Source organism: Choloepus didactylus, chromosome 27, assembly GCF_015220235.1.
Source record: "Choloepus didactylus isolate mChoDid1 chromosome 27, mChoDid1.pri, whole genome shotgun sequence".
Classification (NCBI taxonomy): Eukaryota; Metazoa; Chordata; class Mammalia; order Pilosa; family Megalonychidae; genus Choloepus; species Choloepus didactylus.
In genome coordinates, this window is record NC_051333.1 from 10465626 (window position 1) to 10493240 (window position 27615).

The 27615-nt window shown below is 57.6% G+C and overlaps 4 protein-coding genes across 6 annotated transcripts in view; 3 read left to right on the top strand and 1 right to left on the bottom strand.

Annotated features, from left to right (window-relative positions):
* Nucleotides 1–916: 916 nt before the first annotated feature.
* On the top strand, nt 917–7704 carry LOC119521440 (Myb related transcription factor, partner of profilin). 2 transcript variants are annotated; one of them, XM_037819726.1, is made up of 3 exons: nt 917–978; nt 1735–2276; nt 6390–7704. In XM_037819726.1, exons 2-3 carry the CDS (start codon nt 1787–1789, stop codon nt 7085–7087), a joined length of 1188 nt encoding a protein of 395 aa, XP_037675654.1. In that variant the 5' UTR covers nt 917–978; nt 1735–1786; the 3' UTR covers nt 7088–7704. The 2 variants fall into 2 exon arrangements, with proteins under 2 accessions (XP_037675654.1, XP_037675653.1); XM_037819725.1 differs by having other exon boundaries at nt 923–978; nt 1476–2276.
* Nucleotides 7705–10271: 2567 nt separating this feature from the next.
* Nucleotides 10272–12761, top strand: IRF2BP1 (interferon regulatory factor 2 binding protein 1). Its single transcript, XM_037819563.1, has one exon. It carries the CDS (start codon nt 10599–10601, stop codon nt 12351–12353), a length of 1755 nt encoding a protein of 584 aa, XP_037675491.1. The 5' UTR covers nt 10272–10598; the 3' UTR covers nt 12354–12761.
* Nucleotides 12762–19969: 7208 nt separating this feature from the next.
* On the bottom strand, nt 19970–27447 carry FOXA3 (forkhead box A3). Of its 2 annotated transcripts, none has more exons than XM_037819616.1 (2): nt 27427–27447; nt 19970–21712 (listed from the first exon to the last, which is right to left on the bottom strand). In XM_037819616.1, exon 2 carries the CDS (start codon nt 21680–21682, stop codon nt 20729–20731), a length of 954 nt encoding a protein of 317 aa, XP_037675544.1. In that variant the 5' UTR covers nt 21683–21712; nt 27427–27447; the 3' UTR covers nt 19970–20728. The 2 variants fall into 2 exon arrangements, with proteins under 2 accessions (XP_037675544.1, XP_037675543.1); XM_037819615.1 differs by lacking the exon at nt 27427–27447 and adding an exon at nt 26064–26250.
* Nucleotides 27071–27615, top strand: part of SYMPK (symplekin) — a 34439-nt gene continuing 33894 nt past the window's right edge. Inside the window, exon 1 of the mRNA XM_037819614.1 lies at nt 27071–27184. The gene's annotated coding sequence lies outside the window, so the exon portion shown is untranslated. The remainder of the gene's footprint in view (nt 27185–27615) is intronic.

The following is a 27615-nucleotide window of genomic DNA, read 5'->3' on the forward strand; positions in this document are numbered from 1 at the left end:
GAGGACTGCTATAAACTACAAATTTCTCGGCCCGACTTCCCGGCATCATCCCGCCATCCATTCCACCCAACCCCAGCGTTCTGGATTCGTTCCTGCCTCTGCGTATTTGCTTAAAGTCGTGCCTGCCCCAGGATCACCCTCTCTACCCGCCAAGAAAATCCCTCCGACCGATCTTCCTCCCTGCGTGATCTCCCTCCCTGCGTGGACAGGGGAGGGTGGGCCCAGGCGAGCTCGAAAGGTTCAACGGTTACCATGGTAACTGCGCCGGCCGGAGCGTAAGGTCCCCAGGGCGCCCCGCCTCTACCAGTAAGAGGCGGCTAGCAGACCCCGAGCGGCCCCGCCCCGGGGACGCATAAGGAAGGCTGCGACGCGACTTCCTTACGCCATCAGCCCGCCCACGTAGTTGCCATGGAGACGGTGCGTTTCCCTCCAACGCCTTCTCCCGCCCCTTGGGCCAAAAGAAAAATACGCATGCGCAGTTGGAGGGCACGATGACCTGGAAGACGCCAGGGACTCTAGGAAAGCGGGGGTGGGGGTGGGGGGATCACTCCATCCCTTGGCTCTCTCCATCACCCCTCCCTTCTCCTCCAAGGTTCGTTACGCCTGCGCGGAGACGGAGTACCAGGAGCCGCAGCAGGCGAGGCGGCAGGAGCGCGCACGCGCGAGACAGAATTTTGCGCGTGCGCCTTTGGGGCACCAGGGTGCCAGGGAAAAAGCGCAGCGCTAATCTTGCGCCTGCGCACCTGCGGCTAGCTGGTGGAAGCCGGTGGAAGACAACTGTGCGCTTGCGCTTTGGGGGGGAGTGCAACCCAAGTGGTAAGGGCGTCGGGGCGGACTGGCGCTCGGCGCGCCTGCGCCATGGCTCGCAGGCGGCCGGGGGCGGGGCCCATACAGGGAAGGGAGAGAGGCGGGGGGAGGGAGGAGGCCTCAGAAGCCGGATCCCTGACCCACGGGCAGGCGGGGGTTGCGGCGGCGCCGGTGAGTGACCCGCGGCCCGGCTCGGTCCCTACAATCCGCGACCCCCACTCTACCTGAAGTCCCCCAGAGCCCCTGTTATCCCCTCCTGATCCCGAGGCCGAACTATCCCCAGAGCTCCCCTTAATTCTCGACGACCCCCAGAGCCCCCACGATCCCTGCAGACCCTAATCCCTGACATCTTAACGTTCCAGCTCCCCCACTGTCCCCGGAGCCCCCAACTCCCTGGACATCCTTCCAAAGGCCCCCTTTTCCTTTCTGTCCTAAGGACGCCCCATTGCCCCGAAACCTCCAGAGCGCCCCTATGCTCCACGTCCCCCCATTCTTGCTGCATCTCCCCTTTAGCATCTCCTTACCCCCATCAACCCCATGCTTCTTCAGCCCTCGAGGCGCCCGCATTCTCTTTCCATTCCCCTGTGCCCCCCCCCCCACTCTCCTCTAACTCCTGCAGAGACACCCCATCTTCTTCCACTTTTCCTCATGTCTCTCCATCCCCCCAGGTCCTTCCCCAATTTCCATCAACTCCTCGGCATGGCACCTTGCGCCGCGCCAGGCACACAAGGAGCGCTCAGCCGGTGTCAGCTATTAATAGGCACCTCCGACTGCCCTCCCCAGCCCGTCGCCCCGCCCTCCCCGGGCGCCCTCCGCCCCCAGCCCTTGTCCGGGTGACATCGGAGCCCGCGTCTGGGCGGCCGGGGTGGGGTGGGCGGCGCAGGGACGCCGCTACCCCCGCCAGCGCCTTGCGCCCTGTGCCCGCAGCACCGGCGCCCCCAATGCGCCAGGCGGCGGGACGGCGGCGTCGGGGGGCGCCATGGCCTCGGCGGCGGCGAGCGAGACGGAAGAGACCACCCGGCTGCGCAAGCCGCGCTTCTCGTTCGAGGAGAACCAGATCCTGATCCGGGAGGTGCGCGCCCACTACCCGCAGCTCTATGGCGCGCAGAGCCGTCGAGTGAGCGTGGCCGAGCGGCGGCGCGTGTGGGACGGCATCGCCGCCAAGATCAACAGCATCACCAGCTGGAAGCGCACGGGCCAGGAGGTGCAGAAGCGCTGGAACGACTTCAAGCGCCGCACCAAGGAGAAGCTGGCCCGCGTGCCGCACTCCACGCAGGGTACCGGGCCCGCCGCCGAGGACGCCTTCTCTGCGGAAGAGGAGACCATTTTTGCCATCCTGGGGCCGGGCGTGTCCGGGCCGGGGGCCGGAGCCGAGCAGCCCCCTGCGGCTGCGTCCTCACAGCCGGCCCCAGGCACCTTTAGCCAACGCTACGTGTTGTCCGAGGACCGCAGAGAGGACCGACGGGCAGGTGAGTTCCCTTACCACCGTCTTAGCAAGAGCAGACATTCACAATCTTCTCTGAGCCCGGAACTGTTCCAAACCCGTAAAACGCGGTTGGTTCATCAGTCCTCCCTACAACCCTATGACGAGGGCGCCTGTTGTTTTACAGGCTGGGAAACTGAGGCCCAGAGAAGTGAAGTGACTTGCCTCAGTTCCCACAGCTAGTGACTTTTAGAGTCAGGAAGTGAACCCAGACAGGAGCCCTTACTCCAGAGTCCACTCAGCTATATCATCTTGGGTAAATTACTGCACCTCAATTTCTACATCTGTAAAATGGGGATGAAAACAGTCCCTATCTCAAAGGGTAGTTGTGAAGATTGATTTAGTATGTGTAAATAGCTTTGCGCAGTGCCTGATGAACACAAATGTTGGCTCTTGATGTAATAATCATTACTCAGAGGTTTGGTAAACTTTCCTGAGGTCATACCCTGAGTAGCAGTGTGGAGATCTGAGTACAGAGACCTCCCCCTTAGCCTTGACTCTGGATTATTATTTCTTCTCTAGCTATTTCTCCAGCACCTGCCCTGCTCTAGTGTGTCTCACGGTCCAGTGAGAGAACTGTCCCCAGAAAGGGACAAGCCAGCATGGGCAGGGCTGGAAGAGGGGAGCCCAGGGACTCTGGAAACCCAGAGGGGGCACCTGACCCAGCCTGGACATCAGGGAGGTCTTCTTGGAGGAGGGGATGTCAGAACTGAAACTTGAAAGGGTGAAGAGAAATGAGCCAGATGAAGAGCTGGGAAAGTATTCCTGGTAGAAGGAACAGCATGTGCAACAGCTTGGAGGCAAAAGAACTTGGCCAGTTTGAGAAACTGACAGAAAATCTATCCCCTCTCCCCCCCGTCCCGGGGTAGAGTGGAGAGACTGAAGAAAGGAATGTTTTGAGATGAAGCCAGATAGGTGAGCAGAGGCCAGACCCTGCAGGGCCTTGGGACCCGAGATGAGGAGTTTGGATTTTATCCTAAATGCTGCAGGGAGCCACTGAAGGGTTTTGAGCAAGGGAGGGATACAGATATGATTAGACAAGGCAGTTCCAGATCATATAATTCAGAGAGGTTCATTCACCTGTCCAAGGTCACACAGCAAGAAAGTAGTAAAACTGGGACTCAAACACAGATGACTGAGTCCAAATCACGGTCCATGCACTTAACCAGTGTGCTAGATTGCCTGGCAATAACAACAACAATTAATATGGACTGAGAGTTAATGAGTATCCCAGAATTAGATCACCCATGGTTTGAAGTCAAGGTCAGGACATTTGACATTATCTCCAGGGCATTTGGGAGGCATGACAGTGTCTTGGGTAGGGGAGAGACAGAATCACTTGGGTTTTCAGTTTGAATTAAACTTGATTGTTTCTATCTGTGAAATGGCCCCATTGAACTCAAGCAGGGATTTCAAACTTTTTTTTTTTTTTTTAATTTTTATTTTAGCAACATGTACAATCTAAAGTTTCCCCTTTTAACCACATTCAGATATATAATTCAGTAGTTGTGCTACAATATTGTGCTACCATCCTCCTCCTCCATTTTACCAAAACTTCTCCATCACCCCCAACAGAAATTCTGGACCAATTAAGCATTAACTTCCCAATCCCTACCCCCTCCCTGGTCCCTGGTAACCTCAAACTTACTTTTTCAAAAGCTATGTAACCCCTTCATTCATTCATGCATTCACTCATTCATTCATACAGCAAAAATCTATTGAGCACCTATTCTGAGGCAGACACTGTGGTAAGGGTTGGGAATATTCGGAGAAAATGACAGATTCACCCTATACACACACATTGCCTCATGGGCCTGTCATTCTATTCTAATCCTGAGGGACAAACCACAAACAAGTAACCCTCAAAAGAGACTATACACCAGCAGGTGATAAGAACTGAGAAGAAAAATAAAACATGTAAAAAGGATAGGGAGTGATGGGAAGGGACTACTACGCAGCTGTCTGGGGGAAGGGCATTCCAGATAGCACATGCAAAGGCCCTGCGGTAGGAATGTGCTTAGAGCATCTCAGATGGAGAATTCCTACGTAAGACCCATAAAAGAGGAACTGTTGACTGCAGGATAGGCAGGGGACCTGGGTGCACCCTGACTTCCCTCTGCAGCCTGCTGCATCAGTGCTGACACTGGAGGGGAGAGCTAAGGACTATTTATCTCCGACCTAATAGTGGAAAGAACGATAGTGACAGCAATATTGAGGACTTACTCTGTGCCTGGGACTGTCCTAAGCCCTGTACTGTGGTGACTCAATCGATGGCCCTCAGGGAGAGCTTCTGTCACTTGGTCCCACTTTCACTCACACACATCTATTCACAGGTGGGGAAACTGAGGCCCACTGGTTGCAAATAAAATACTGTTTTAACTCTCTTGGTGGCCTTTTTGTGACTCTTGTGAGCCCTGTGGGTGCAAAGGCCAGGCCACTTTTTGTTCTTTTTACTTAGTAGGCTAGAAAAGCCATAGTTGCAAGTGGCTGCGATTCCCGTATCTCTTATAAGAGAAACTAGCCAACCCACAGCCCACACCCTGCCCAAGGAGTGGTTAAAAGTACAGGCTCTGGAATCGACCTGACATGAATCCCTCTTCTACCTCTTTTCAGCTCTGTAACCCTTCTCCATGGACCTCAAGTCACCTCCTCTGTGAAATGGGGGAGATGAAGGTGACACGCTTACCCCAGTGCATTGGCTAGGAGGTCTTAGTGAGATTGTGGAGAAGGAGAGCTGAGCTCAGGGTCTGGCCGGGGAACGTGTCTGGTAAATGTCAGCAGTGGTTATTGTCTTGCTCCTGACCCCACAGCCCCCACCTCCCGTGACTGGTTGTCCAAGGGAGGTGGATCCCGGGGTGGCTGGCTGGTTTGGAGAAAGGAGGCTCATCTGATTTGGCTGGGAGAGATGGCAGGATTCCCTGAGAAAGGAGCATCTGGTGCTGAAGGGGGAACCAGCATGTGCACTGGCCCAGAGGCCGGGAAGAGGAAGAAAAAGGCGGGGGTGGTCTGGCTGAAGCAGCCAGGGTAAAGGCAGCAGGGGGCTAGAATGAGGCCTCGAGGCTTTAGGGAGAGGCTGGACTTTCCATTGTGGGCTCTGGGGAGATCAGCTGTGAGGACCTGGGGTCCGGTGCCCACCGTCTAAACTGCGGTTATTTTCTCATTTAAAGAAAGAATTACATGCCGGACATTGTTCTAGGTGCTGGGTAAACAGCAGTGAACAAAACAAGCCCTGCACTGATGGAGCTGACATCAGGAGACAGGCAAGAAACACAGGGCATAGCATGTTAGGCGAACATAAGTGCTAGAAGAGAAATCAGGTAGGGTTAAGGGAGGGCAAAAGGTGGGGACTGGAGGGGCTTCCTGAGGAGGTGCATTGGAGCAGAGGCCTGAAGGAGGTGAGGGAGGGAGCCAGGCAGGTAGGTGTCTAGGGAAAGATCTTTCCTGGCAGAGAGAACAGCAAGTGCAAAGGCCCTGAGGCTGGAGCGGGTCTTGTGTGTTTGAGGAACGAGGCAGCCAGTGTGGAACCAAATGAAGGAGAGGGTGAGAGGTGGGAGGTGAGGTCAGAGAGGTGATGAGGGTGGGTGAGGTAAGGCCTCTGGGACCTCAAGGCCTGTGCTGAGTGTGACAGGAGCCACGGAAGGATTTTGAGCAGAGAAGGGACAACAACTGACTTGTAATTTTTAAAAACAGCTTTACTGAGCTATAATTCCCATAGCATACAATTCACCCATTTAGAATGTACAAATCAATGGCTTTTAGTATTTTCTCAGGACTGTGCAACCATCACCACAACCAATTTTAGAACTTTTTCCTCACCCCAAAAAGAAAAATGCTGCACCCCTTAGCCATCAGTCCCCACTGTTCCCATTAGGCTGACGTGGTTACCAGGTTAAATATATTGTTAAATATAATGACCATCTCCCCTAGGTACTGAGACTGACCTGTCCTGGGGCTTCTGTTCCAAAGGAAGATCTGTCATCAGTTTTCAAAGGATGGCTCTGGGGCCAGGAGCAGTGGGAAATGGGGAAGGGAGATGGAAAGGGGAAATCGAGGCAGCCTCACGAGGTCATGCTCACCTTCTCCAACTCTCTCTCCACAGATACACCAGCCCACAGCAAGGGGGGCTCCAGCAGCCCGGAGTCCTGGGCCCGGCCCTCCTGCTACCCCCAGGAAGGGGGCTGCCCGCGGCCCAAGGAGCGTGAGTCCCCGCCCCCTCCAGCCCTGCAGGCCGTGCAGCTGCCCCGCCTGGCCCTGTCTCCGCCGCCCCCTGCCCCTCCAGTGCCACCACCACCTCCGCCGCCCACCCGCGTGGCACCCTCGCCCCCCAGCCCCCCACCTCCGCCGCTGCCTCCACCTACACCCTCGACCCCAGAACCCTCCCTGGACTTCCTGCGGGCCCAGCAGGAGACTGCCAACGCCATCCGGGAGCTGGCTGGCACCCTCCGGCAGGGACTGGCCAAACTGAGCGAGGCCCTCAGCGCCCTGCTGCCTCTTCTGCAGGGAGCCCCAGCCGACCCGCTGCCCCCACCCCTGCCCCCACCCCCACCCCCGCCTCCCAGGCCCGCCCTGCCCCCTCCGGCCCCCAAGGTGGAGATCACCCCAGAGCCGGTATCTGTGGTGGCTGCTGTGGTGGACGGGGCCGTGGTGGCGGCCAGGGGGGTGATTATCGCCCCTAGGAGCGAGGAGGGGACCCCCCGGCCACCCCCAGCCCCGCTCCCACCCCACGACTCACCCCCACACAAGAGGAGAAAAGGTTTCCCCACACGGAAGAGGCGGGGTCGATGGAAATCTCCGTGAAATCCGCTCGTGGGTTCCAGCTTGGCTCCTTCTGCCTGCACCCTGTCCCCCCCAGCTTGGCGCAGTCGAGGGGTCAGTGCTCCTTCCCCATCCCAGCTGCACCCTGGCTTCCTGCTCCAGGGCCATGAGCACCCCACTCCCTGTGCTAGTTAGTGCCTGATTCTCCGGGGGGCCTCACGGGTGGGCCCCCCCAGCCCCTTTCTCCGGTACAGTGCTGTCTGCCTGGCTGCCTCCTTTAACCCTGACTTCTAAGCCATCAATTTTATGTTATTTATTATTGCCCCATGTGGGGGGGGAGGGAACCTCAGCTCTGCACACACCCCCTTCCCTAACAACTCCTGTTCTTGACTTGAAGAGAATTGACCCGTGGGGGCTTCCCCACTTACCCATCCCAGATTTTGGAGAGGGTTGGGGGTTGCGAGACAAATCAGAAAATGGATGACAAAGAGGGTACAGTAGTCTCGGGGACTGCTAGGGAGAGGGGTTGGAGGTCTGATGGGGGAACGTAAATTGGGCCCTTGGACCCCCACACTGTGGCCTCTGACCTCCAGAGCTCAGCTTCCTCCTTTCTCCCCAGTGGTGACAAGATATCAATAAACTTATTTTTAATACAGTAACTTGGGGCTCTGAGACAGGCCTTGGGGACCAGCATCTACACTGCCTCTGTCCCCTCCATGGGCGGGCAGTATCCCCTCCAAGCGGTTTCCCAGCCTTTGGTGTTTTTCTTAAAGTCATCAAGTCTTCTGTTCAAATGAAATCTTATCCTACTCACCCTGACGTTTATCAGCCTAAATGCTACTTCCTCCAGGAGGACTTCCTGGATTCCTTCCCCCAGACTACAGTTGATCCGCCTCTTGGTTTCTCTTCCAGTGTCCTGTGGTTCTTTTCCATAGTGCCTTTTTCTGTTTAAGGAATGTTTCCCCTGTAGTTTCAAGAAGGCTGCAGCTGGTTGGCCCTTTTACTCCCACACCTGCTCCAGAGTCTGATCAGCAAAGTAGATCAGAATCACCACCCTGGACTCAATCAGACCTGGCTGGACTCCCGGTGCTGCCCTTGGCCAGCTGGGTAATGGTGGGCAAACGACTCCACCTCTTTGGGCCTCCTTTTTCCTCATCTGTAAAACAGGCATACAGATATGAGTCTTTACCTTTATACAATTAAATTTTGTTCATCTTTAGGTCTCAGCTCAAATATCACCTCCCCAGAGAAGCTGTTCCTGGTCCCCTTCTCTCTGGTGGCAGTTATTGCAAAATGCAGTTAAATAATCACTTGAGTAAATTTAAATTTAATGTCCACCTCCATTACCAGGCTGAGCCTTGTCCGGACAAGGCCTGTCTTGGTCACTGCTGTGTCCATGGCCCAGCTCAGAAGAGGGATTGAATATTTGTTAAATGCATGGATATGTTTTTAAAAAAACAAACTTTCTTCCATTTATGGTGCCCCTTTTCTGGGCCAGGCACCTGTGCTAAGCATTTATATGCATGTTTGCATTTCAACCTCTAGGTAGCCATTGAAGCGTGGACTCAACGGATCTCCCATTTTTCTGGAGGGAAAAATCTTAAGATTCAAAGTTTAGGATTTGTCTGAGGCCACAGCTGGTCAGAGGCCAGTCCAGTTTGCTGAAAGCCTGCCTCTGGCCAGAAATCTTTAACTCCACTAGTATTTCCTAAAGAGTGGAGCAAAAGCCAATGTGGGTGCTACTTGGATGGACTTTTTAATGATTCCACGTTTAGTTTTAACATATTTTTAAAATGTAGTGAGTGCATGAAACCCATGACTGTGCAGATAGTATTCTTTAGGATGAGACAAAAGTCGTTATCTTTTTTTTTTTTTTAAAGGGAGCCAATTTCAAGAAAAATGTTAAGAAAATAATGACAGGTGGTAAATAAATTGTGAAGACTGAAGTTGGGTAACAGATAAAAGCAGAGCTGCCGTCTTTGCAGTTGGTTGGGGAAAGGAGAGCAGGCAGCCCAATTACTGTAGTTTGAAAATCATTAATGAGTGCAACTCTAGCAAAGTCAACTATTTTTGAGTGCATCATGCACACCCTGGCCGAAGGAGCAATGTGGGTTAGAACCTAGAGACTTGCCCTACCCAAAGCCTGCTAGCATTGTTCCCCGCTCCTGGGAGAGAAAGCATGGGGGTCCCCATAGCCTGGATGGGCCTACCAGGTTGTAAGAACTCAAGGTTGGGGAGTACATGGTCTGGTGCTTGCTCTCCCCAGCTCACCCCGCCTCCTGCTCGCCATCTCTAGCCCCTCTCCCTTCCCCCGTATTGGGAAGCATGGGGGAGGGGGGGTGAGGATCGCTCAAATTCTGTGCTCCGAGAGCACGTAAAGAGACCCCAGAAAGTGTGTGTGGGGGGGAACCCGACTCAGCGGGAACCTAGAAGGCCTCCCCCCCACCTCCCAGGCAGCGGAAGTGCGTCAGTTTGACCGCCCCGCAGGGAATTTTGGGAATTGTAGTGACGGAGGGGCGGAGAAACCAACGGTGTAACCCTTTGGACGCCAAAGTTCGCCAGCAAAGTTGGACTAGCTCGTCCGTTCCTCTGCTTTAGTAGATGAGGAAACTGAGGCAGATGCCTAGCCAGAAGGCCCTCAGTTTTCTCCTTTCTCCTATTTTAGCCGGCCTAAGAGGCCAATATCCAGGATTCTGGGGGAATACGAAGTGCCAAGTGGCCAACCTCACCCCGGCCACTTGCCAGCCTCCCGTCCTCAATCCTAAAACCGTCCAATCAGGGCCCCTCTGCCCCGCCCCAGGAGCTGCTGCCTTCTTAACCCGTCAATGGCCCACCTCTTCCTTTGAGGGGCCGGGAAATTGAGGCTCAGAGAGGGCAAGCCTTTCGCTTAAAGCTGCACAGCAAGTCGGAGCAGGAAGGGACGTCCGGCCGCCTGTCCAGCCCCACTATCTCTGAATCCGTAAGTGTGACCATTGGTATCACACCCCCGTCCCGACCCTTGAGCTGAACTGCTCGGGGCGCGCCGAATTCCCTGCCCCGGGGCGAGGAATGGAAAGGGCGCGCGCGGGGAGGCGGCGAGTCCCCTGCTACCCGCCGTCGCCTTTAAGAGTCAGCCCCGGCGGGACTACGTTTCCCAGAAGGCTTTGCCGACGCGTTATGTAACTTTCCCTGCGAAGCGGCCTCTGGGGCAGAGGAAGGAGGTGGAGGCGGCGGCGGCCGTTGCAGCGGCGGCGGCGAGAGCGGCGGGAGCCCGAGGCGGAGGCGCCGCGGCCCATCGCTGGGCCCGAGCTGTGCGCCTCGGCCCGGAGCCCGGACCGGGCGGGGGCGCCGACGTGCCTCTGCCTGCCTTTTCGAGGGAGGCGGGTGTGAGGAAAAAGGCTCAGGGCCCAGGGGGCGGGGAAGGGGGGCCGGGCCTGGATCCGGTGGGGAGGCCGAGCCGGAGGCCGGGCCGTGGCTCGCGCGGTCCTGGGGCCGCGAATCGAACTTCGGCGACTCGAATCGAACGTCGGCGGCGGGTGGAACGCGGGGACCTGGCGGTGCGCGCTCGGGGGCCATGGCGTCAGTGCAGGCGTCCCGCCGCCAGTGGTGCTACCTGTGCGACTTGCCCAAGATGCCGTGGGCCATGGTGTGGGACTTCAGTGAGGCCGTGTGTCGCGGCTGCGTGAACTTCGAAGGCGCGGACCGCATCGAGCTGCTCATCGACGCCGCCCGCCAGCTCAAGCGCAGCCACGTGCTTCCCGAGGGCCGCTCGCCGGGGCCCCCGGCCCTCAAGCACCCGGCCACTAAGGACCTGGCTGCGGCCGCCGCGCAGGGGCCCCAGCTGCCACCCCCGCAGGCCCAGCCCCAACCGTCGGGGGCAGGCGGGAGCCTCTCCGGCCAGGACCGCTACGACAGAGCCACTTCTACGGGTCGTCTTCCCCTGCCCTCTCCCGCCCTGGAGTACACCCTGGGGTCCCGCCTGGCCAATGGACTGGGCCGCGAGGATGCTGTGGCTGAGGGGGCACGGAGGGCCCTGCTTGGCTCTATGCCCAGCTTGGTGCCTCCCGGGCTGCTTGCAGCCGCAGTGTCTGGCCTGGGAAGCCGGGGCCTAACACTGGCACCCGGCTTGAGTCCTGCCCGTCCGGCTTTCGGCTCCGATTTCGAGAAGGAGAAGCAGCAGAGAAATGCGGACTGTCTGGCAGAACTGAACGAGGCCATGCGGGGCCGGGCAGAAGAGTGGCATGGGCGCCCCAAAGCTGTGCGCGAACAGCTGCTGGCGCTGTCTGCCTGCGCCCCTTTCAATGTCCGCTTCAAGAAGGATCATGGGCTGGTGGGGCGGGTGTTCGCCTTTGATGCTACCGCCCGTCCACCAGGCTATGAGTTCGAGCTGAAGCTGTTCACTGAGTACCCCTGTGGTTCAGGCAATGTGTACGCAGGGGTCCTGGCAGTGGCTCGCCAGATGTTCCACGATGCCCTGCGGGAGCCTGGCAAGGCACTGGCCTCATCGGGCTTCAAGTACCTCGAATATGAGCGCCGGCATGGCTCAGGGGAGTGGCGCCAGCTGGGCGAGCTGCTCACTGATGGTGTCCGCAGCTTCCGAGAGCCAGCTCCCGCTGAGGCCCTGCCCCAACAGTACCCAGAGCTGGTGCCCGCCCCTCTGTGTGGGCCACCCCCGCGAGCCCCATCCCGGAACCTGGCACCCACTCCACGCCGTCGCAAGGCATCCCCTGAGCCGGAGGGTGAGTCGGCCGGGAAGCTGACCACTGAGGAGCAGCAGCAGCGGCACTGGGTGGCACCTGGGGGTCCGTACTCTGCCGAGACCCCTGGTGTGCCCTCACCCATTGCTGCCCTGAAGAACGTGGCTGAGGCCCTGGGCCACTCGCCTAAGGACCCTGGCGGTGGTGGGGGACCTGGGCGGGCAGGCGGTGCCAGCCCTGCAGCCTCCTCCACGGCCCAGCTTCCAGCCCAGCATCGGTTGGTGGCACGCAATGGTGAGGCCGAAGTCAGCCCCACTGCAGGGGCCGAAGCTGTCAGCGGGGGTGGTAGTGGCACGGGGGCCACCCCAGGGGCCCCTCTGTGCTGCACCCTGTGCCGGGAGCGGCTAGAAGACACCCACTTTGTCCAGTGCCCCTCGGTGCCCGGGCACAAGTTCTGCTTTCCCTGCTCCCGGGAATTCATCAAGGCGCAGGGCCCAGCGGGCGAGGTGTACTGCCCAAGTGGAGACAAGTGCCCACTGGTGGGCTCCTCTGTCCCCTGGGCCTTCATGCAGGGTGAAATCGCCACCATCCTTGCTGGAGACATCAAGGTTAAGAAAGAGCGGGACCCCTAGGCCGCCACTACCACCAGGCTACTGCCCCCTGCCCTCACGCCACCCACCGCTGCAGCGGATAAATTATTCCCTCCCTCACCCAACCCAGCACCACCCCTACCTGTGTACATACCCCCTTCCTCAGCCCGGATGGATTCCCTGGGGTAGATGCATTGGGGGAGGGGGGGAGAAAGCTTGTGGCTCCTGTTGGAGGGGGGGTGTGTGGGGTGTTTTGGTCCCTCCAATATCCCTCTCCCCTCCTTGGCTTGGCTTTTCTGCTGCTTGTAGTTGGGGGAGAGGTGCCATCCTCCTGGAGAAAGGTTCTCTCGAAATCTCGCTCTTTATAGACGAAGCAAAGCATTTTATTGCCTCCTTGTCCCACCCCCTTTCCTCCTTCAATAAACCGAAAGATGGGTTTTCTTTTTTTTCCCCTTCTTGGTCCCTTAGCGTCTGAGATGCTGCGCCCTCTTAGGGAGCGAACTCATCCTGCAGGGGAGAGGACGTTGCGTTTTGCCTCCAGGTGGCGCTCTTGACCCAGGTGGGACCCTTCGGCCATTTCTCGATGCTTCCCGCTGGTCAGGCGTTCTAGCTGTACGCCCGTTTTCCAGATGACAGGACTGAGGCTCAGAGAGGGGGTGGCGCTTGCATAGGAGCCGAAGCCAAGCTTGGGAATAGGTTTCCCTCCTGCAACTTGTTCATCCCCGGTGTCTTCCCGGAATGTGGAGGATTCCGTGCCCAGGGGGAGACGGAAAGAGGCAGTGGAGGCTTCCTAGAAAGAATAGGGGTGGGTTCCTGCTGGGCAGAAAAAGAGTCATGTCTAGACTGCTAGGAGGGACTGCCTGAAGAAAGGAAATTTGCCTCTAAATTTGCTTTTACAGGCTCCGCCATCAGGACCCTTAGAAACAGGGTGGCTGGTTCTCCCTTCTGGTGGTGCCGGAGAGCCTAAGAGCACATCGCGCTCTTAAGGGGGCTCCTCGCCCTCATCTCGAGACACAAGTCCCATCCGGGGCCACCCTAGAACACCGTGCCACCGCCTCTGATGTGTGCGGCCTGGTCGCGCACCTGTCCCAGGGCTGATCATTAACCAGGACTTCCTGCTCGCCGGCGTCACGGGGCGGGGCCAGAGCGGGCCGCGGCGCGGCAGGGGTTAAGAGGAGGAGGTGGCCCCAGGTGCCAAGCCCCCACCCCTGCGGCCTCCCCCGCGACCCTGAGGGGGAGATTCCGGGAAGGGAGAAGGCCTGGGCGCAAAGGCCAACTGATGGACGGAGAGACGGGGCACGACTGTGTGTCCTTCCGCCCCACCGCACTCTTGCAGGCTCGGAGACCCAAGGTCGCCCCCAGAATGCAGGGACTCAGGCCTTGCATCACGTAAATCGGGAGGGCTCACCGTTCCCCAGGTGTCCCACACACATGCCCCGACTCGCAAACAGCGACCCAGAGGCTTTCTCCTCAGGACCCTAGTACTCTGAACCCCCAGTTCTTGGACTGAGGGGGTCCCATCCCCCCAGCCATCAGGTCTCAGGTGTTCTGCCACTCCTGGCACTGCCAGCCTGGGCTCTGGGCAGGGCTGGGAAAACCACCTCTGATTAAATACACCCAAGTGATAAGGCTGGGGCAGGAGAGACGCTTGGGTTCCATGCCTGGGCTCCCAAGCTCCCCTCCAGGGCAGGCCCGTGGCCTTCCCTGACCCAGCTCTGCAGACCCAAGAGCTGAGGCTGTTCCCCACACCCCAAATCCTCAGGGCTAGGGGTCTCCAGACACCAGGTCCCCATGCCCCAGTGGGGGCAGCGCTGTGGAGGACACCTGGTCCTTTAAGAACAGCTGGGGGGTGGGGGTGGGGGTAGCAGGGGAGTCACCCCCAGCCTGGCTGGTGTGTATTCTAGATAGAGGTTGGGTTAACCATTAACACAGCAGAGGGCCTGACCTGTGTGGGTGTGAGGGGCTGGATCTGTCCCCTTTCCCCCAGGGCCAGGGTGGGGCCAGGGCGGAGGGGCTTCTGGGTTTATTGGGGGACCCGAGAGTAGGGTTAGGGTTAGCGAGGAGGTTTCACGGAAAGTGGAGAAGTAGAGAGAGAGATCCAGGGAAAGATGGGGAGACAGCAGGTGGGGACAGAAAGATGTAAGGACCAGTTCACTGAAAGAGGAAAGGGGGCCCAGGAGGAGACAGAGACCAAGAGAGACGCAGAGAGCGAGGGACATCCTGGGATGAAGGGACAGAGGCAAAAACTGACAGAGGGAGAGACGGACAGTTGGAAAAAGAGAACTAAACAGGGAGTTATCCAGATAGGTTGAGAGAGATTGAAATACACAGAGAAACGGGTGGAGGGAAAAGAGGCTGAGAAGCAGAGATGGGAAGAAGGTGGGACAGAGAGGTTCTGTGAAGTCAGGGAGCGGTAAGGCTTTAGGCTGGCGAGTTAAGACATCTTCAAACTCGACAGCTCCATGAGGCAGATGGAGAGCGCCTGGGAGTGTGGGGAGAAGGGCAAGGATGGCTCCGTGTGGGTTCCCAGTCCCCAGCATGGGCCTGGCTCACTGCTGCTGCTCCTCTAGGTCTTGGCTTCTGCACCCCCTCCTCCAGGCAGCCCTCCCTGATCCTCATGCTGGGTCAAGTGTCCCTCTCTGGGCTCCCCCATCCCAGCATTGGGGCAACACTGTCTGGGGACGGGTCTGTCTTCCCCACTGAACTGTGAGGCCCCTGAGGGCAGGGCCGTTTTGGTGGCTGCTGTGTCCCCAGCACCGCCCGGCACAGGGCTGGTTTAATGGCTGGAGAGATTAATAGCTTCCTTCTCTCCTTCAACAAATGCTTATTCCACACCCACCATGTGACAGGCACTGGGGGAGATGCTGTGGATACAGCAGGGAACAGAACACAGCCCCTACTTTCAGGGAGCCCCTACTCAGGTGGACAATAACGGACAGGCCCATAAAATCTGTTATGTCGTGGAGCGAGAAGTCCTAAGAAGAAAAAATAAACCAGGGAAAGAAGATGGAGAATGATGAAGGTTGCTGTCTTAGAGAGGAAGGCAGGGAAGGGCTCACCAAAGACGTGACATTTGAGCTGAGAACCAAAGGTGAGGGAGCAAGCCAGGGACCACTGGGGACAGCACGTACAAAGGCCCTAAGGTGGGAGCCTGCTTGATTTGTTCCAGAAACAGCAAGGTGGCCAGTGTGGCTATGGCAAGTGTGGAGGGTTTCAAGCAGTGGGTGGAGGGGGGATAAAGCAAATGAGACAAATGGCAGGGTCGGACCATGTCTCACTTATCTCTGTGTTCAGGGCCTGACACAGATACCCAACAGCGGGCACGAATGAATGATCCCCACGCCGACCCAGTCATGATGACATTTGGATGGACAGATAGACTTGGAGACCCTCAGGGAGAGGCCAGCTAAGGACCCAGGGACATCCAGGGACAGCAGACACAGACAGACAGCAGCCCAGCTGAGCAGTCCCATTCCTTCCAGAGGCCTCCCCACCCGGAAAGCTTCCCTGGAGCTGGAAAAACCCGTGGGCTCCCCTGCCCGCCTCGCCCGTGGCGTGCCCACTCACACCTCAGGCGCAGGAAGCTGGCAGACCCCACAGGAACCTTCCTGTGCGGGTGGAGTGGAGGCAGGCGGGCAGCAGGGACGAAGGGAGAGGAGCGGCTGGCGGGAGGGCAGCGGCTACACAAAGGCGCCAGTGTCTGCTCCGCCTGCCCCTGGGTGCAGATATAAATAAGATGTGCATATACCTTTATAGATCTACACCAGCCAGCTGGGGATGGAGGCCTGAGAGCCCAGGCCCCAGCTCCCCTGGGGCCTGGGGGCTCAGACTCAAAGACCCAGGCTGATGGGGACACAAAGAGACAGAGGGAAGGAGAGAGAAAAACTTAGAAAGTGAGAAAGAGAACTGCAGAGACCGAGGGTCAGAAACCAAGTGGCAGAGAGAGGCAAACACAAATGGAGATGGATCAGAAAACCATACAGAGGGATTGAAATACATTGAAGAGAGCCAGGAAAAGTCAGAGGTAGGGGGACAGTGGCCACCTGAAAACAAGGGTGGTCCCAGAAAAAGGCAGCCACAGAGGAGGCCAGGTGGAGGAAGTAGGGACAGAAAGAAACCAAGAGAGGCCAGGAGACACCCAAAGGGGGACCCACATGGAGAGAAACAGACAGACAGACAGGCCAAGCTGGGAGGCTGAGGGAGGCTGGCAGCCACGGGTGGGAGGAGGGTCAGGGCCCATCTCCAGTCTGGGGGTGCTGCCTGTGGGGCTCTGACCCAGCCCTGTCCAGAGCAGGCTGAGGAGCAGGGAGTGGAGGTGACAGAGGTGGCCCTTGGGTTCCGGATCTTGGTGTTTACCTGGGGCAGGCCCTGCAAACAGGCGCCCAGCCTGGCCCATGGCAGGCGAGGGTGGGCCGGGCCGGGCCCCAGGCCTGGCGCCCGTGGGCCCGACACGCCCACCTGTGGCCTGGGCGGTGAGTAACACACACGGTGACACCTGGGTGGATGGTGACACAGAGGGGGCCAGACATGATGACACACAGTGACAGATATACCCAGGCCTGGAGCGACGGACACACAGACACAGTGACAGACCCACAGATGCAATGAGAGGCAGATGTATGGTTAGGTCTGGAGGCACAGTGACAAAATACAGAAAGACAGACAGACATACAGATGCACTGACAGACACACAGAAGACAATGACAGAACAGTGACAGACACACACAGAGACACACGACCACAGAGACACAAGCACACACCCTAACACACTGGACAGACTCACCACAGGGTACCACAACAGCCCGCAGACACAAAGACACACATTCCCTAACACCCAGACACACGGACAGGACCCAGTGACCACACAGTGACACGGGGACACACCCACTCGCAAACGGCCCTGTGGCCCCGGCCGCTGGCCTCTGGGGGCTCTTCCCTCCTCCTCCTCTGGAGCAGGTTGCGGTGGGCAGTGGGGTGGCTGGGAGGGAGGCCTTGGAGCCCCGGGGCCCAGGTGCTGCCGCTGCCCCTCCAGTGTGGTGCCCCTGGAAGACGTGGTGGCTGAGGGGCCGCAGGCTGCACTGCTGGGGTCCAAAGCCAGCCCCCCACTCCTATCTGGGGAACCTTGGGCAAGTCACATCACCTATTTGTGCCTCCTTTTTCACCAACAATAAAATAGAGGGGTGAAGGGAGAGAGAGTGAATGGATTCATGGAAGGAGCCCCACAGGCCCAGACATGGGGAAGGAGCTCTAGCTCTTATTATCGTAATCATTATCACCTTGACCTTCCAATGCAGGCAGCCCCTGCCCACAGCTGGGACCCTGACCTGTCCTGCTTCCCCACTCAGGTCACATCAGGCCCCAGGCTGTGCCCAGGTCTGTCCGTCGCAGCCCAGGCCTCCCCGTGCCCCCACAGGCTGCCCCTCCATCTCTGCTCCCTGGCGTCCCCGTGTCTGTCCATGCGTCCCACGTCCGACCATGGTACTTTTCCACGCTGGACACCGGCCGGCTGTCCCCAGGGTGGGGGTCACACCTGCCCACGCCAGCTGAGCCAGTGGCCACCAGACACCCCACGGATGGCCCCACCCTCCCCCCAGGACCCTACAACAACACCCCGCCCCCCCGGCCACCTGAGGTCCCCACTGGGGCGGCCTGAGGCCCGAGCCTGGGGACAGGAAGCCCCAGGCCTGGCCGCCCTGAAAGCCTCTTTCAGCCGGGGCCTCCTCCCCACCGCCACCGGCTCCTCCCGCGGAATAATATTTGGGCTGTTGGCCGGGGGGCGGGGGCCAGATCCGGAGGCCGCCTGGGAGAAGCCAGAAACCGCAGGGCTTCCTGCCTCGGGCCGCCGACTCCGGGAGAGACCCCCAGGCCCGAGGGAGGGGGGCGGGCACCCGGGGAGACTGAGGGCCTTTCTCTCGGCCCCAGTTGTTTTTTCCAGGAACCGGGAGGAATTCCCCGGCCTGCCCAGGATGGCGAGGCTGGTGGGACGGCCGACGGGGAGCCAGCACGGCAGGGGGCGGGGGGTGACACGCAGCCGGGCAAGGCGGGCACCGCGACAGAAATAGAGGGCCTGGCCTGCGAGGTGGCAGGTAGAGGTGGAAACTCAGGGAGTCTGGAGAGGGACGGATACCAGGAGGGGGGGCGGAGAACACAGGTCCAAAGGAGGGGGCAAAGGGTCCCCAAGAGAAGGAGGGAGAGACAGAGTCCCAGAGAGAGAGAACGCAGAGACCCAGAGGAAGGGAAAAGAAGGGAAAGCAACAGAGGGAAAGAGTCAGGGACAGAGGGACCCAAGGAGAGGCTGCAAGGTGCAGGCAACACAATTAAAGAAATTAAAGGACAGAGAGGGCGTCAGGAAGAGTGACAAAGAGAAATGACTCAAAGGGACAAGGAGAAATACAGACATAGGAACTGGGAGAAATGTCACATCCATACACACGCACAGGGCAGAGGTGGACAAGCAGAGACAAAGTCTGCTCCAGCCCTGAGGAATGACCTCGGCCCAGCCCCTTCCCACCCTTAGCCTCAGTTTCCCCTCTATGGAACAAGGGACATAAAGTGCACAGTTGGGTTTGCCAGAGAGCTGGGCCCTGGGAGCATCTGAGGGGCAGAGACGCACAGACGCAGTGTCCAGGGAGAGATGTGGAGGAACTCAGGCACCCAGATCCGGGGCTCAGAGGCCCGCAGCAGCCCAAGAAGGACACAGCTCCCTCCCCACACCCCTTCCCCCAATCATGACAGACCCAGTGGAACCTCCCCTGCTCACACACAAGCCCTTCAGTGATAGGAGGCACACAGCAGAGACAGGGGCTGCTCACAAACACGCAGACATAGCTTCTCTCAAACCTACAGACGCATGCCGACACCCAGAGACCCACATAAAACACACGATGACAAGGATGTAGTCACACGTCCATGGGCATGCAGACAAGCTAACAGCCCAAGACCTGAAAGGTACTCAGGGATAGGAGTACGAGGAGAACCACAAACACCAAACAATGAAGACACTTACGTGAGAGTCTGATCTCCCAAGACAACCACAGTGAACACACACCCAGAGAATGACGGACACACAAACCCAGAGACCTGGGATCTTCCCCACACATTCGGGGGACACAAACAACCTTTAACACCCTGTGTAGACCACAGGGACCCCAGTGGGCATGGATGGCGCTATCCTGTGACCCACAGAGGCCCTCACGGCACACAAACACACACTTGGACATGTAGACTCACACATGGATACACACCAATAAACTCCAACACACACATTGCCTCCAGCTTTCATTGAACACCTCGTCTGATCTGTCCCTTCTTTCTCTTCCCATTTTAACCAAAAAATTGAGCAGCCCCCAAGCTCCCTGACCCTGTGAGGGGCCAGTTAGAGGTGAGTGTCTGGAAGTGGGGGTGGGGAGATGGCCTTGGCCACCACAAAGCCACCTCCCCCTGCTGCCCTGGCCCCACTGCTGCGGGGGCTGCTATCTGTGAACAAACTGTCCTTGGGGTCAGGGACAGCAAAGAGCCAAAGGTCAGGTCGCTGCCTCCCCCATCCCCTCCCCGAGAGGCAGCCAGCTCTTGGGGGCAGGAAGGCGAGAGGACAGGGGAACAGAAATTCAGGAGTTCAGGCCCCACAGGAACCACCCACCAAGGAAAAGAGACAGCTGTAAGAGGCGGAAATGGTGCCTTTAATGGTCAAATACAGCCAGTATCCTGCTCCGGAGGCAAGAACCAGACTTCAGTAGAAATTCCCCAGACCTGAGCCCTTTCTGGGTCCTCCAACCAGAGAAGGGCAGTGGGTTCCACAGAAAACCAAGAAGCATTCCCATCTTCATCCCCCACCCAACCCACGCCAAGGAGAGAATAAGGACATGGCCACCCAATACAGGGGCTGTGGTGGCTGTCATGGTGCACAGTGGTACACCTCTTATATCGGCCAGCCAATATGGTGGCCATGATAGCACCCAATGGGCCAAAAAAGATGTTCGTCAACTGTGCTGAGAAGTCCACCTGAAAAGAAGTGACCATGGCACCCACTGGGTCAAAGAAGATGTAATAGAAATAATATCACCATCACACCCAAAGGTCCAAGAAAATGGACATAACAGCACCCAATGGGCCAACCAAGATGTCACCCCAGATGGCGGCCATCAAAGCACCCTATGGATCAACCAATGATGTTATTCAACATGGTGGTCTTCATGGCACCCAGTGGGCCAACCAAGATGTCAATGGAGGTTATCACTGTACCCAAGGATCGACAGGATGCCCAAGGAGATGGCAGTCATCACAGTAAGCAAGAGACCAACCAAGATGTCAACCAATGAGACGAGCAAAGTGTCCACCAAGAGGGTCAGGCCACAAGAGCCTGATGGTGTGAGCTACAGCCATAACCCCCCCACCACCAAGCTCCTGCCCCCACCCTGCTAGGATGCATTAAGCAAGGAGCGGGAATAAAGCCCTTGGTAGTAGACCCCAGGCTCTCCACTCTCAGCCCCGTAGCCTCCAAACCCCACGTCCAGTTTGGGAGGCGCTGGCGTCTGTTCCGACATCAGGTTGTTGATGGAGAACGGGTGGTTGAAGTTGTAGGGCGCGTCCAACTTCAGCTCCCCGGGGAGCTCCAGGCCCGTGAAATAGGGTGTGGAGGACGGGGGCGAGCCACAGTCCAGAGCCCCCACGTCTTCCCCACCCTGGGCCTCAGGCTCGGAGGGAGGGGGCGGGGGCGGCGGGGACGTGACCGTGACCGTGGCGGAGGCCGCGGGGGTGGACGAGGCCGCGCCTGCCGCGTTCCTGGCGGTGGAGGGGCCCGCGCCCTTCTTCACCTTCTCCTCCAGCTTGAAGCGCTTCTGGCGGCGCAGGTAGCAGCCGTTCTCGAACATGTTGCCTGAGCTGGGGTGCAGGGCCCAGTAGGAGCCCTTGCCCGGCTTGTCCGGGGAGCGCGCCACCTTGACGAAGCAGTCGTTGAAGGAGAGCGAGTGGCGGATGGAGTTCTGCCAGCGCTGCTGGTTCTCCCGGTAGTAGGGGAAGAGGTCCATGATCCACTGGTAGATCTCGCTCAGCGTCAGCATCTTGCCCGGCGCCTGCTGGATGGCCATGGTGATGAGCGAGATGTAGGAATAGGGCGGCTTGGCGTGGACCAGGGGCCGCCGGTACCCTTTCGGCAGCTCCTTCCCGTGCACCAGCCCCGGGCCCGGGCCCGGGTACCCCGAGCTGCCGCCTGCGCCGCTGCTGGAGCCCAGGCCTGGGAAGGTGGGCCCCAGGGGGGTGGCGGAAGCCGGGGGCGCCAAGGGTCCTGAGGGCAGCGGTGAGGCGGGAAGCCCCCCGGGGGGGTAGGGAGAGCTCAGAGGATTCAGAGTCATGTACGAGTTGAGGGGGGCCATAGTGGGCACTGGGGTCACCGGGGAATAGACCTGCAGGGAGGGAGAGATGGGGAGGGGTCAGTGGATCTCCACTCCGCTGGTGGGCAGAGGGCTGCTGGACCCCCTGTGTGTCTGTGTAACCCGGCTCTACAAATCCCCTCTATCCTTACCTCTCCCTGTAGATAGCTGTCCATGTGTCTGCCTGTCTTCTCTCTCGCATACTCTTAAAATAGTTCTCAAAGTGTGACCCAGGGAACCCTGGGAGGGTTCCACAAATCAGAATTATTTTTCATAATAATGCTAAGATAGTGTTTGTCTTTCTCACTCTTGGTCTCTCTCTCATGAGTGTACAATTGAGTTTTCTGGAGGTGGCATGATGGTGAAATCAGAACAGACAGAACGCAGAAGTAGCTATGAGAATCCAACTGTCTTCTACTGAACCAGACATAAAACAATTGCAAAATTATAAAATGATGTCAGCCTTCTCACTAAAGTTTTTGAAATAGTTATTTTAATAAAATTGTTATTTATCCTAACATAAATCATAATTTTTTAAAGCAATAGTTTTTTTTTAAGTTACTCACTTTTAAATTTCTAATATGGTAAATATCAAGAGATGCAACCCGCATCAACAAAAACTCTTCAGGGTCCTCAATAAAGAGATCCTGAGACCCAAAACATTAAGAACTACTGATCTATCTAATAATCTCACCTGTATGTGTACTCTATCAATCTTTTAGGTGATACATCTAAAACTAATGTTTCCCTAGGTCAAAAATGTTTGACTATGAGAATTCACATCTATCTATTTACTATGTATCAGCCAATCCAAGATGTCACTGTCAGCTGTACATTATTTTATGTATCAATCACAATGGAAAAAAATAAAAACACTGTTGATTACAATCATTAGACACCATCAACTGCAAAATGCATCCCATTTTCAGAACTGTTCAAATGGGGGAAAATGTGCATCTTAGCACAATGAAGTATAACAGACATCTCTCTGTCTCTCTAAAAAACCCTCTGTATATTCTTTCTTCTATTCAGAAAACAATTCTTGTCCACCTACTCTGCAACAGTTACTTCACAGGGACTGTCTCTTTAATCCTCTCGGCCATCACGGGAGCAGGCTGCTGTTATGATCCCTATTTTGCAGTTGAGGAAACTGAGGCCCAGAGAGGTTGTCCAAGGTCACACAGCAATTAAGGGGCAGAACTGGGATTCTGAACTCAAGCAGTCTGGCTCCAGAACCTGTGATCTGTATCACCCTATAAAAGCAGTGACCAAGACAGACAGACATGTCTGCTTTTGTGGAGCTGGCACTCTAGCAGGAAAGACTCACACTGAACAAGTTAAATGGGGAGAATAGGAAGCATCACAGATGGTAGTTTCTCTCTTTCTGTGTGCATCCACCCCTCTCACCTGCTCCCTTCCATCCACTCTCCCCCCTCCTCCATCTGACTCTCTGTCTGCCCTGCCCCCTTCCCCCAGGGAGCCTGGGAGGGAGGGAGGTGGTCCCACCCCTGACTGGGGTCCCCTGACATTGGGATGCTGCATTAGCTCTGGGTGGGGCCAGCTTTGCTGTGGCTGAGTGGGTCTTGTCTCATCCTCTGCCCGCACTGTAAGCATCTGCAGATCCTAAGGGCCAAAGAGAAAAGGGACTTGCCCAGGGCCACTCAGGAAGTCAGGGACAGGTGGCATCCAACCCCAGTTGAGAGGAAACCCTCCCCTTTCTCCTTCGCAAGTCTCTCCAGGTTGCTCTCATCTCTTGTGTCTCTTTGGATGTCTCCATTGGTTGTTTCTGTGGGTCCCCCTCCCCCTCCCTAGCTCTGCCCCCTCCCTGTCTCTCTTCCCTGTCCCTCACTCCCCCACTTCCCTCCCACCCCATCTCGATTTTCCCTTTGTATTGGTCTCCATCCCGCAGCATCACCAGCTTTTCAGAAGTCCGACATTGCGACTGGAGTCAGAACTACACCCCTGCACCATCCTCTGGCCTCCCCGCTGAGGGCTGGTTCTGCCTCCTCCCCGGATTAAGGAAAGAGATGAAGGGAGGTTATGATTCTGTGGGATTAGAAAGTTGGGGAAGGATTCCTAAATCCCTCCCACACCCCTTACTTCTCCCAACTCAGTCAAGCTCTCCTACTGCAGAGTTAAGACAGACTAGGACCCCAGGGCGCTCCTTTCCTGGCTCCCCACCCACCCGGAAGTCCTCCTGGAGGTCTAACCTCAAGCACTCCAGCTGCTTTAATCCACCCTAAACTTTCCCACGCCCCGCCGCACGGATGAACCCCCAGTGTCCGGGTCTGAGCCGGATCTCCCTGCCACCAGGGCGGGGCTGAGATTGGGGGGAAGCCCTCAGGGGACCTGCACCCCCACACCAGGAGGCTGGAATTTCTTCCCTTTCATTTCCTTATTGTCTCTGGGGGAGGGTATGACTGAGAGCAGAGGGAGGCAGTGTGAAACCAGAAAGAAGCCTAGTTTCTAGCCCCAGACTTGGACGTCAAGGAGACCCCATACTCCCCTGGGCTACAGTTTCTCCACCGCTAAAATGGGGGAGCAGTTGGACCAGCTGATTGGTAGGCACCCGAGGCCAACAGGGACGCCCCAGGTGACAATTGTCCGAGTTCTCTTCTGATGAACAGCACCCTGTGGTGTCAACATTACCCCAGCAAGAGGGTACAATAGGTAAGAAGTGGTTGGGGACCCTCTCAGTTCTTTCTCCGTTGCTGGGTGTGTGCAGCTGTCCCTGCTGCCCCCACCCCCCCCATGGTTCTGACCCGGAGGGGAAGAATTGGGCTGACCTGGTGGGAGGGCGGTGGAGACCCAGAGGCAGTATCCTCCAAACAATTTCCAGCCCCCTATATTCAACTCTTCCAAGATATGCCCCCAAATGTTGATCACCTCCAGACAGTTCCTTGATTTCTGAATTATCTGCTATCCATACAAATTGTCCCCTAAACTTGAATCCATTCAGATTGAAGCCCAAATATTGACTTCGCCAGCCCAGACCCCCATGATTTCTTAAGATGTGCCCCGAAAACCTCTGTTTCTAGATAGTTCCCTGAAACCATGTCCCCAGACTGAGCTCTCCAGGGGTTCAGCTGGGATTCCCTCCTCTGCCCCCCACTGTCCACGAGCCTCCACCGTGGGTCTCTGCCTTCCCCATCTCACAACTGACCCCTCCGGCCGCCCTGCCTCCACCTCTCAGCAGTCCCCGTCCCTTCCTCAGTGGGCCCTGCCTCATCCTGCATGCACCTCACACCTCCACAGCCCCAAGATGGGCCCTCCCAGGCCCCTGGCTAAACTTCGCAGCCTGGGAGATCCAGGAGTCCCACCCTACAGCTTCAAACTCCAGACCAGGGACTCAAGCATACTGGGGCTCCTTGAGCCCCAGGTTTCAGTTCTTTCCTTGGGGAACTCAGCCATTCCAGCCCCATAGTCCCCTTCCAGGTTAGGAACCCAAGACTCCAGACTCCAATAACTCTCAGACTAGAACCCCTCCTCCAAATCAGACAATATTGACTATAGAGAATGAGCTAAGAAGGAGTCCTTGCAGCAAGACGAATGGGAGTTAGACTTGGGGAAGGACTTCCTGTCTGCTGGGGTGAGGGAATTAGAATATGCTCCCACCCCCAAATCCAGGGAAGTCTTGTCTGAGATGTGACTGGATGAGAATCTTAGCAATTGCTAGAGATTGTTCGTGGTGGGGGTTCAATCTGAAGGACCCCAAGAGGGGAGTCCCTGCTGGGGGTCTCTAATAAGATTTTAACCACTGAAATTCAGCCAGGAGAGGGTAAGGATCATGGAGAGGAATAGGGGGTGGAGACTGACCCTGTACTTCCCCCCACCCCCGCCACTAATAATGCCCACATCTCCTGGTCTCTAACGTGCCTATTATCTCAGACCCCCAAAATGAAGCTTCTTCTCTGAGCGCCAAGTCCTATTTCTGACCCTGTCTTAGATGGACCCGGCCTGTCTTTAACACCATATTCTAACCCTCAGCTCACTCCCCATCTCTCACAGCTGCACTAGCTATCAGTTCTTCAATGGTGATCCCTACCCTCCTTTAGTCCCTATTTCCCCCCCAACTTTGAACCCCATTTCCGAACCCCCAGCTCTGCCCCCCATCCTAGAGCTCTGATTCCTATTTTGGGTTTGTTAATTTGGGTTCCCGAACACCCGGCCCTCCCGTTTGAGCTATGACCTGATCCTTGCCTAACTTTTCCCGACTTCCATTTAAGCCCTCGCCCCCAACTCGCCTGCCTAGACCCGTGTCCTGTCCCTGCCTTCCACACCTGGTCTTCAGGTCCCTAATTGCGCGGCTCTCCAGCTACAAGCCTCGGCCCCCACTGGAGCCCACACACCCTCACTTCCCTCTCCGCCATCCCCGAGGACACACCTCGCCCGCCTCGGGGTAGTAGCTCCACTCGGCCAGGTCGTGGGCTTCCATCTTCACCGAGCCCAGCATCCCCGGGGCTTGCGCCCCCACCTGCCCCCGCTCTGGTCCCAGGGAACGGAGAATTTCGGGTCTCTCAGCGGATACGGCGGGAGTTCCGACTAAAGCCCGCCCGTCCGACCGCCCAGGGTCCCCGCCGTCGCGGACGCCGCTGGAGGTGGCCACGCTTTATAGCCGGGACAACCCCCCCGCCGCCCCTCCCGCTTCTCCCGCCCCAGGCTCCCCTCCCGCCTCCCCCAGGGCGGCGCGCTCGGACTGGGGCGCCCCCTGCGGGATTACGAGGACAAGACCCCAGGCGCCGGGAGTCGCAGCCCGGGGGCGCGAGTGCAGGTGAAGGCTGAAGAGTGAGCTACTGGTGAGTGACACTGCTGACAGTAAGGACCCCGAAGGCAGAACTCTGGGGCCCTGTTACTCCAAAGGATTTCATTGTCTCCACATGAGAGGGCGCATAGCCAGAGCCCAGCGTGGCAACAGTAGTGCGAAGGCGGCGCAACGTCCAGGGGCCCCTATATACGATTGTAAGGACCCTTAAGAGGTCCTCGAAACCACACCCCCATTGGATGAACGGGGAGACTGAGGCTTCCGACGGCTGGAAATGGTCTGGGCTGTGTAGAGTCCAGGCCAAAGGTCGAGAAAATCGGGATCTCTGTTCAGACTCCACTAGGGCAACAGACTACCTCCAAGACCTAGGAGCTTAGCCGCCCGGGCTCTCCACTCCCCGCGACAGCAGCCGTCCAAGGACTCAGAATCACTGGGAACTCCGTTTCCCAGAAGCCTCTAAATCCCTTTCCGCCCCATGTCTTCGTCAAAGGACTACACTTCCCAGAAGGCATGGCGTTCCGAGACCAGAAATGAGGAGCAGTACTGGCGAACTCTGGGGGAGGGCGGAAGGCCGAGGGCGCGGTACAAGGCGGAGGGGGAAGGGGGACTGGACTCCATTTCCCGGCGGCCCTAAGTGCGCGGCGCATGCGCATTGTCACGGTGGTGAACCGAAGATGGCGGCAGCGGCGTCTGTGTTGAGGCGCTGCTGAGGGGGCGCGAGGGGGACGGAGGTCGGAGCCGCGGTGAGCGGGGAACGGCGTGGGGACCCGGGGTCGAAGGGAGAAGGGACCCTGAGGAGACAGGGACTCTGGGAGAAGGGGGACGCAGAGAAGAGAGGGGAGCAGTGGCGTTCGGGACCTCAGGATCTTCCCCTGCTCAGGACCCTTCCGTGGCTCCCCAGTGCCCTTAGGGCAAAGTTCCAACGTGGCCCCCAAGGCGCGTCCTCCCCGCCAGCGCGCCATCCTCGTCTCTGTTCAGTCCCCACCTCTCAGAGCTGAACTGGCCTGTCGGTTCCTCAAACTCGCCATGCGCCTTCCCGTCTTAGGGTTTTTGCATATGCTGCCCCTGTACCTGCAACATCCTTTTACCCGCTAACTACTGTTCATCCTTCACTTTTCTGCGCAAACGTCACTTCCTCAGCAAAGCCATCTTTTCCCGCCCCCCAATCCTGTTA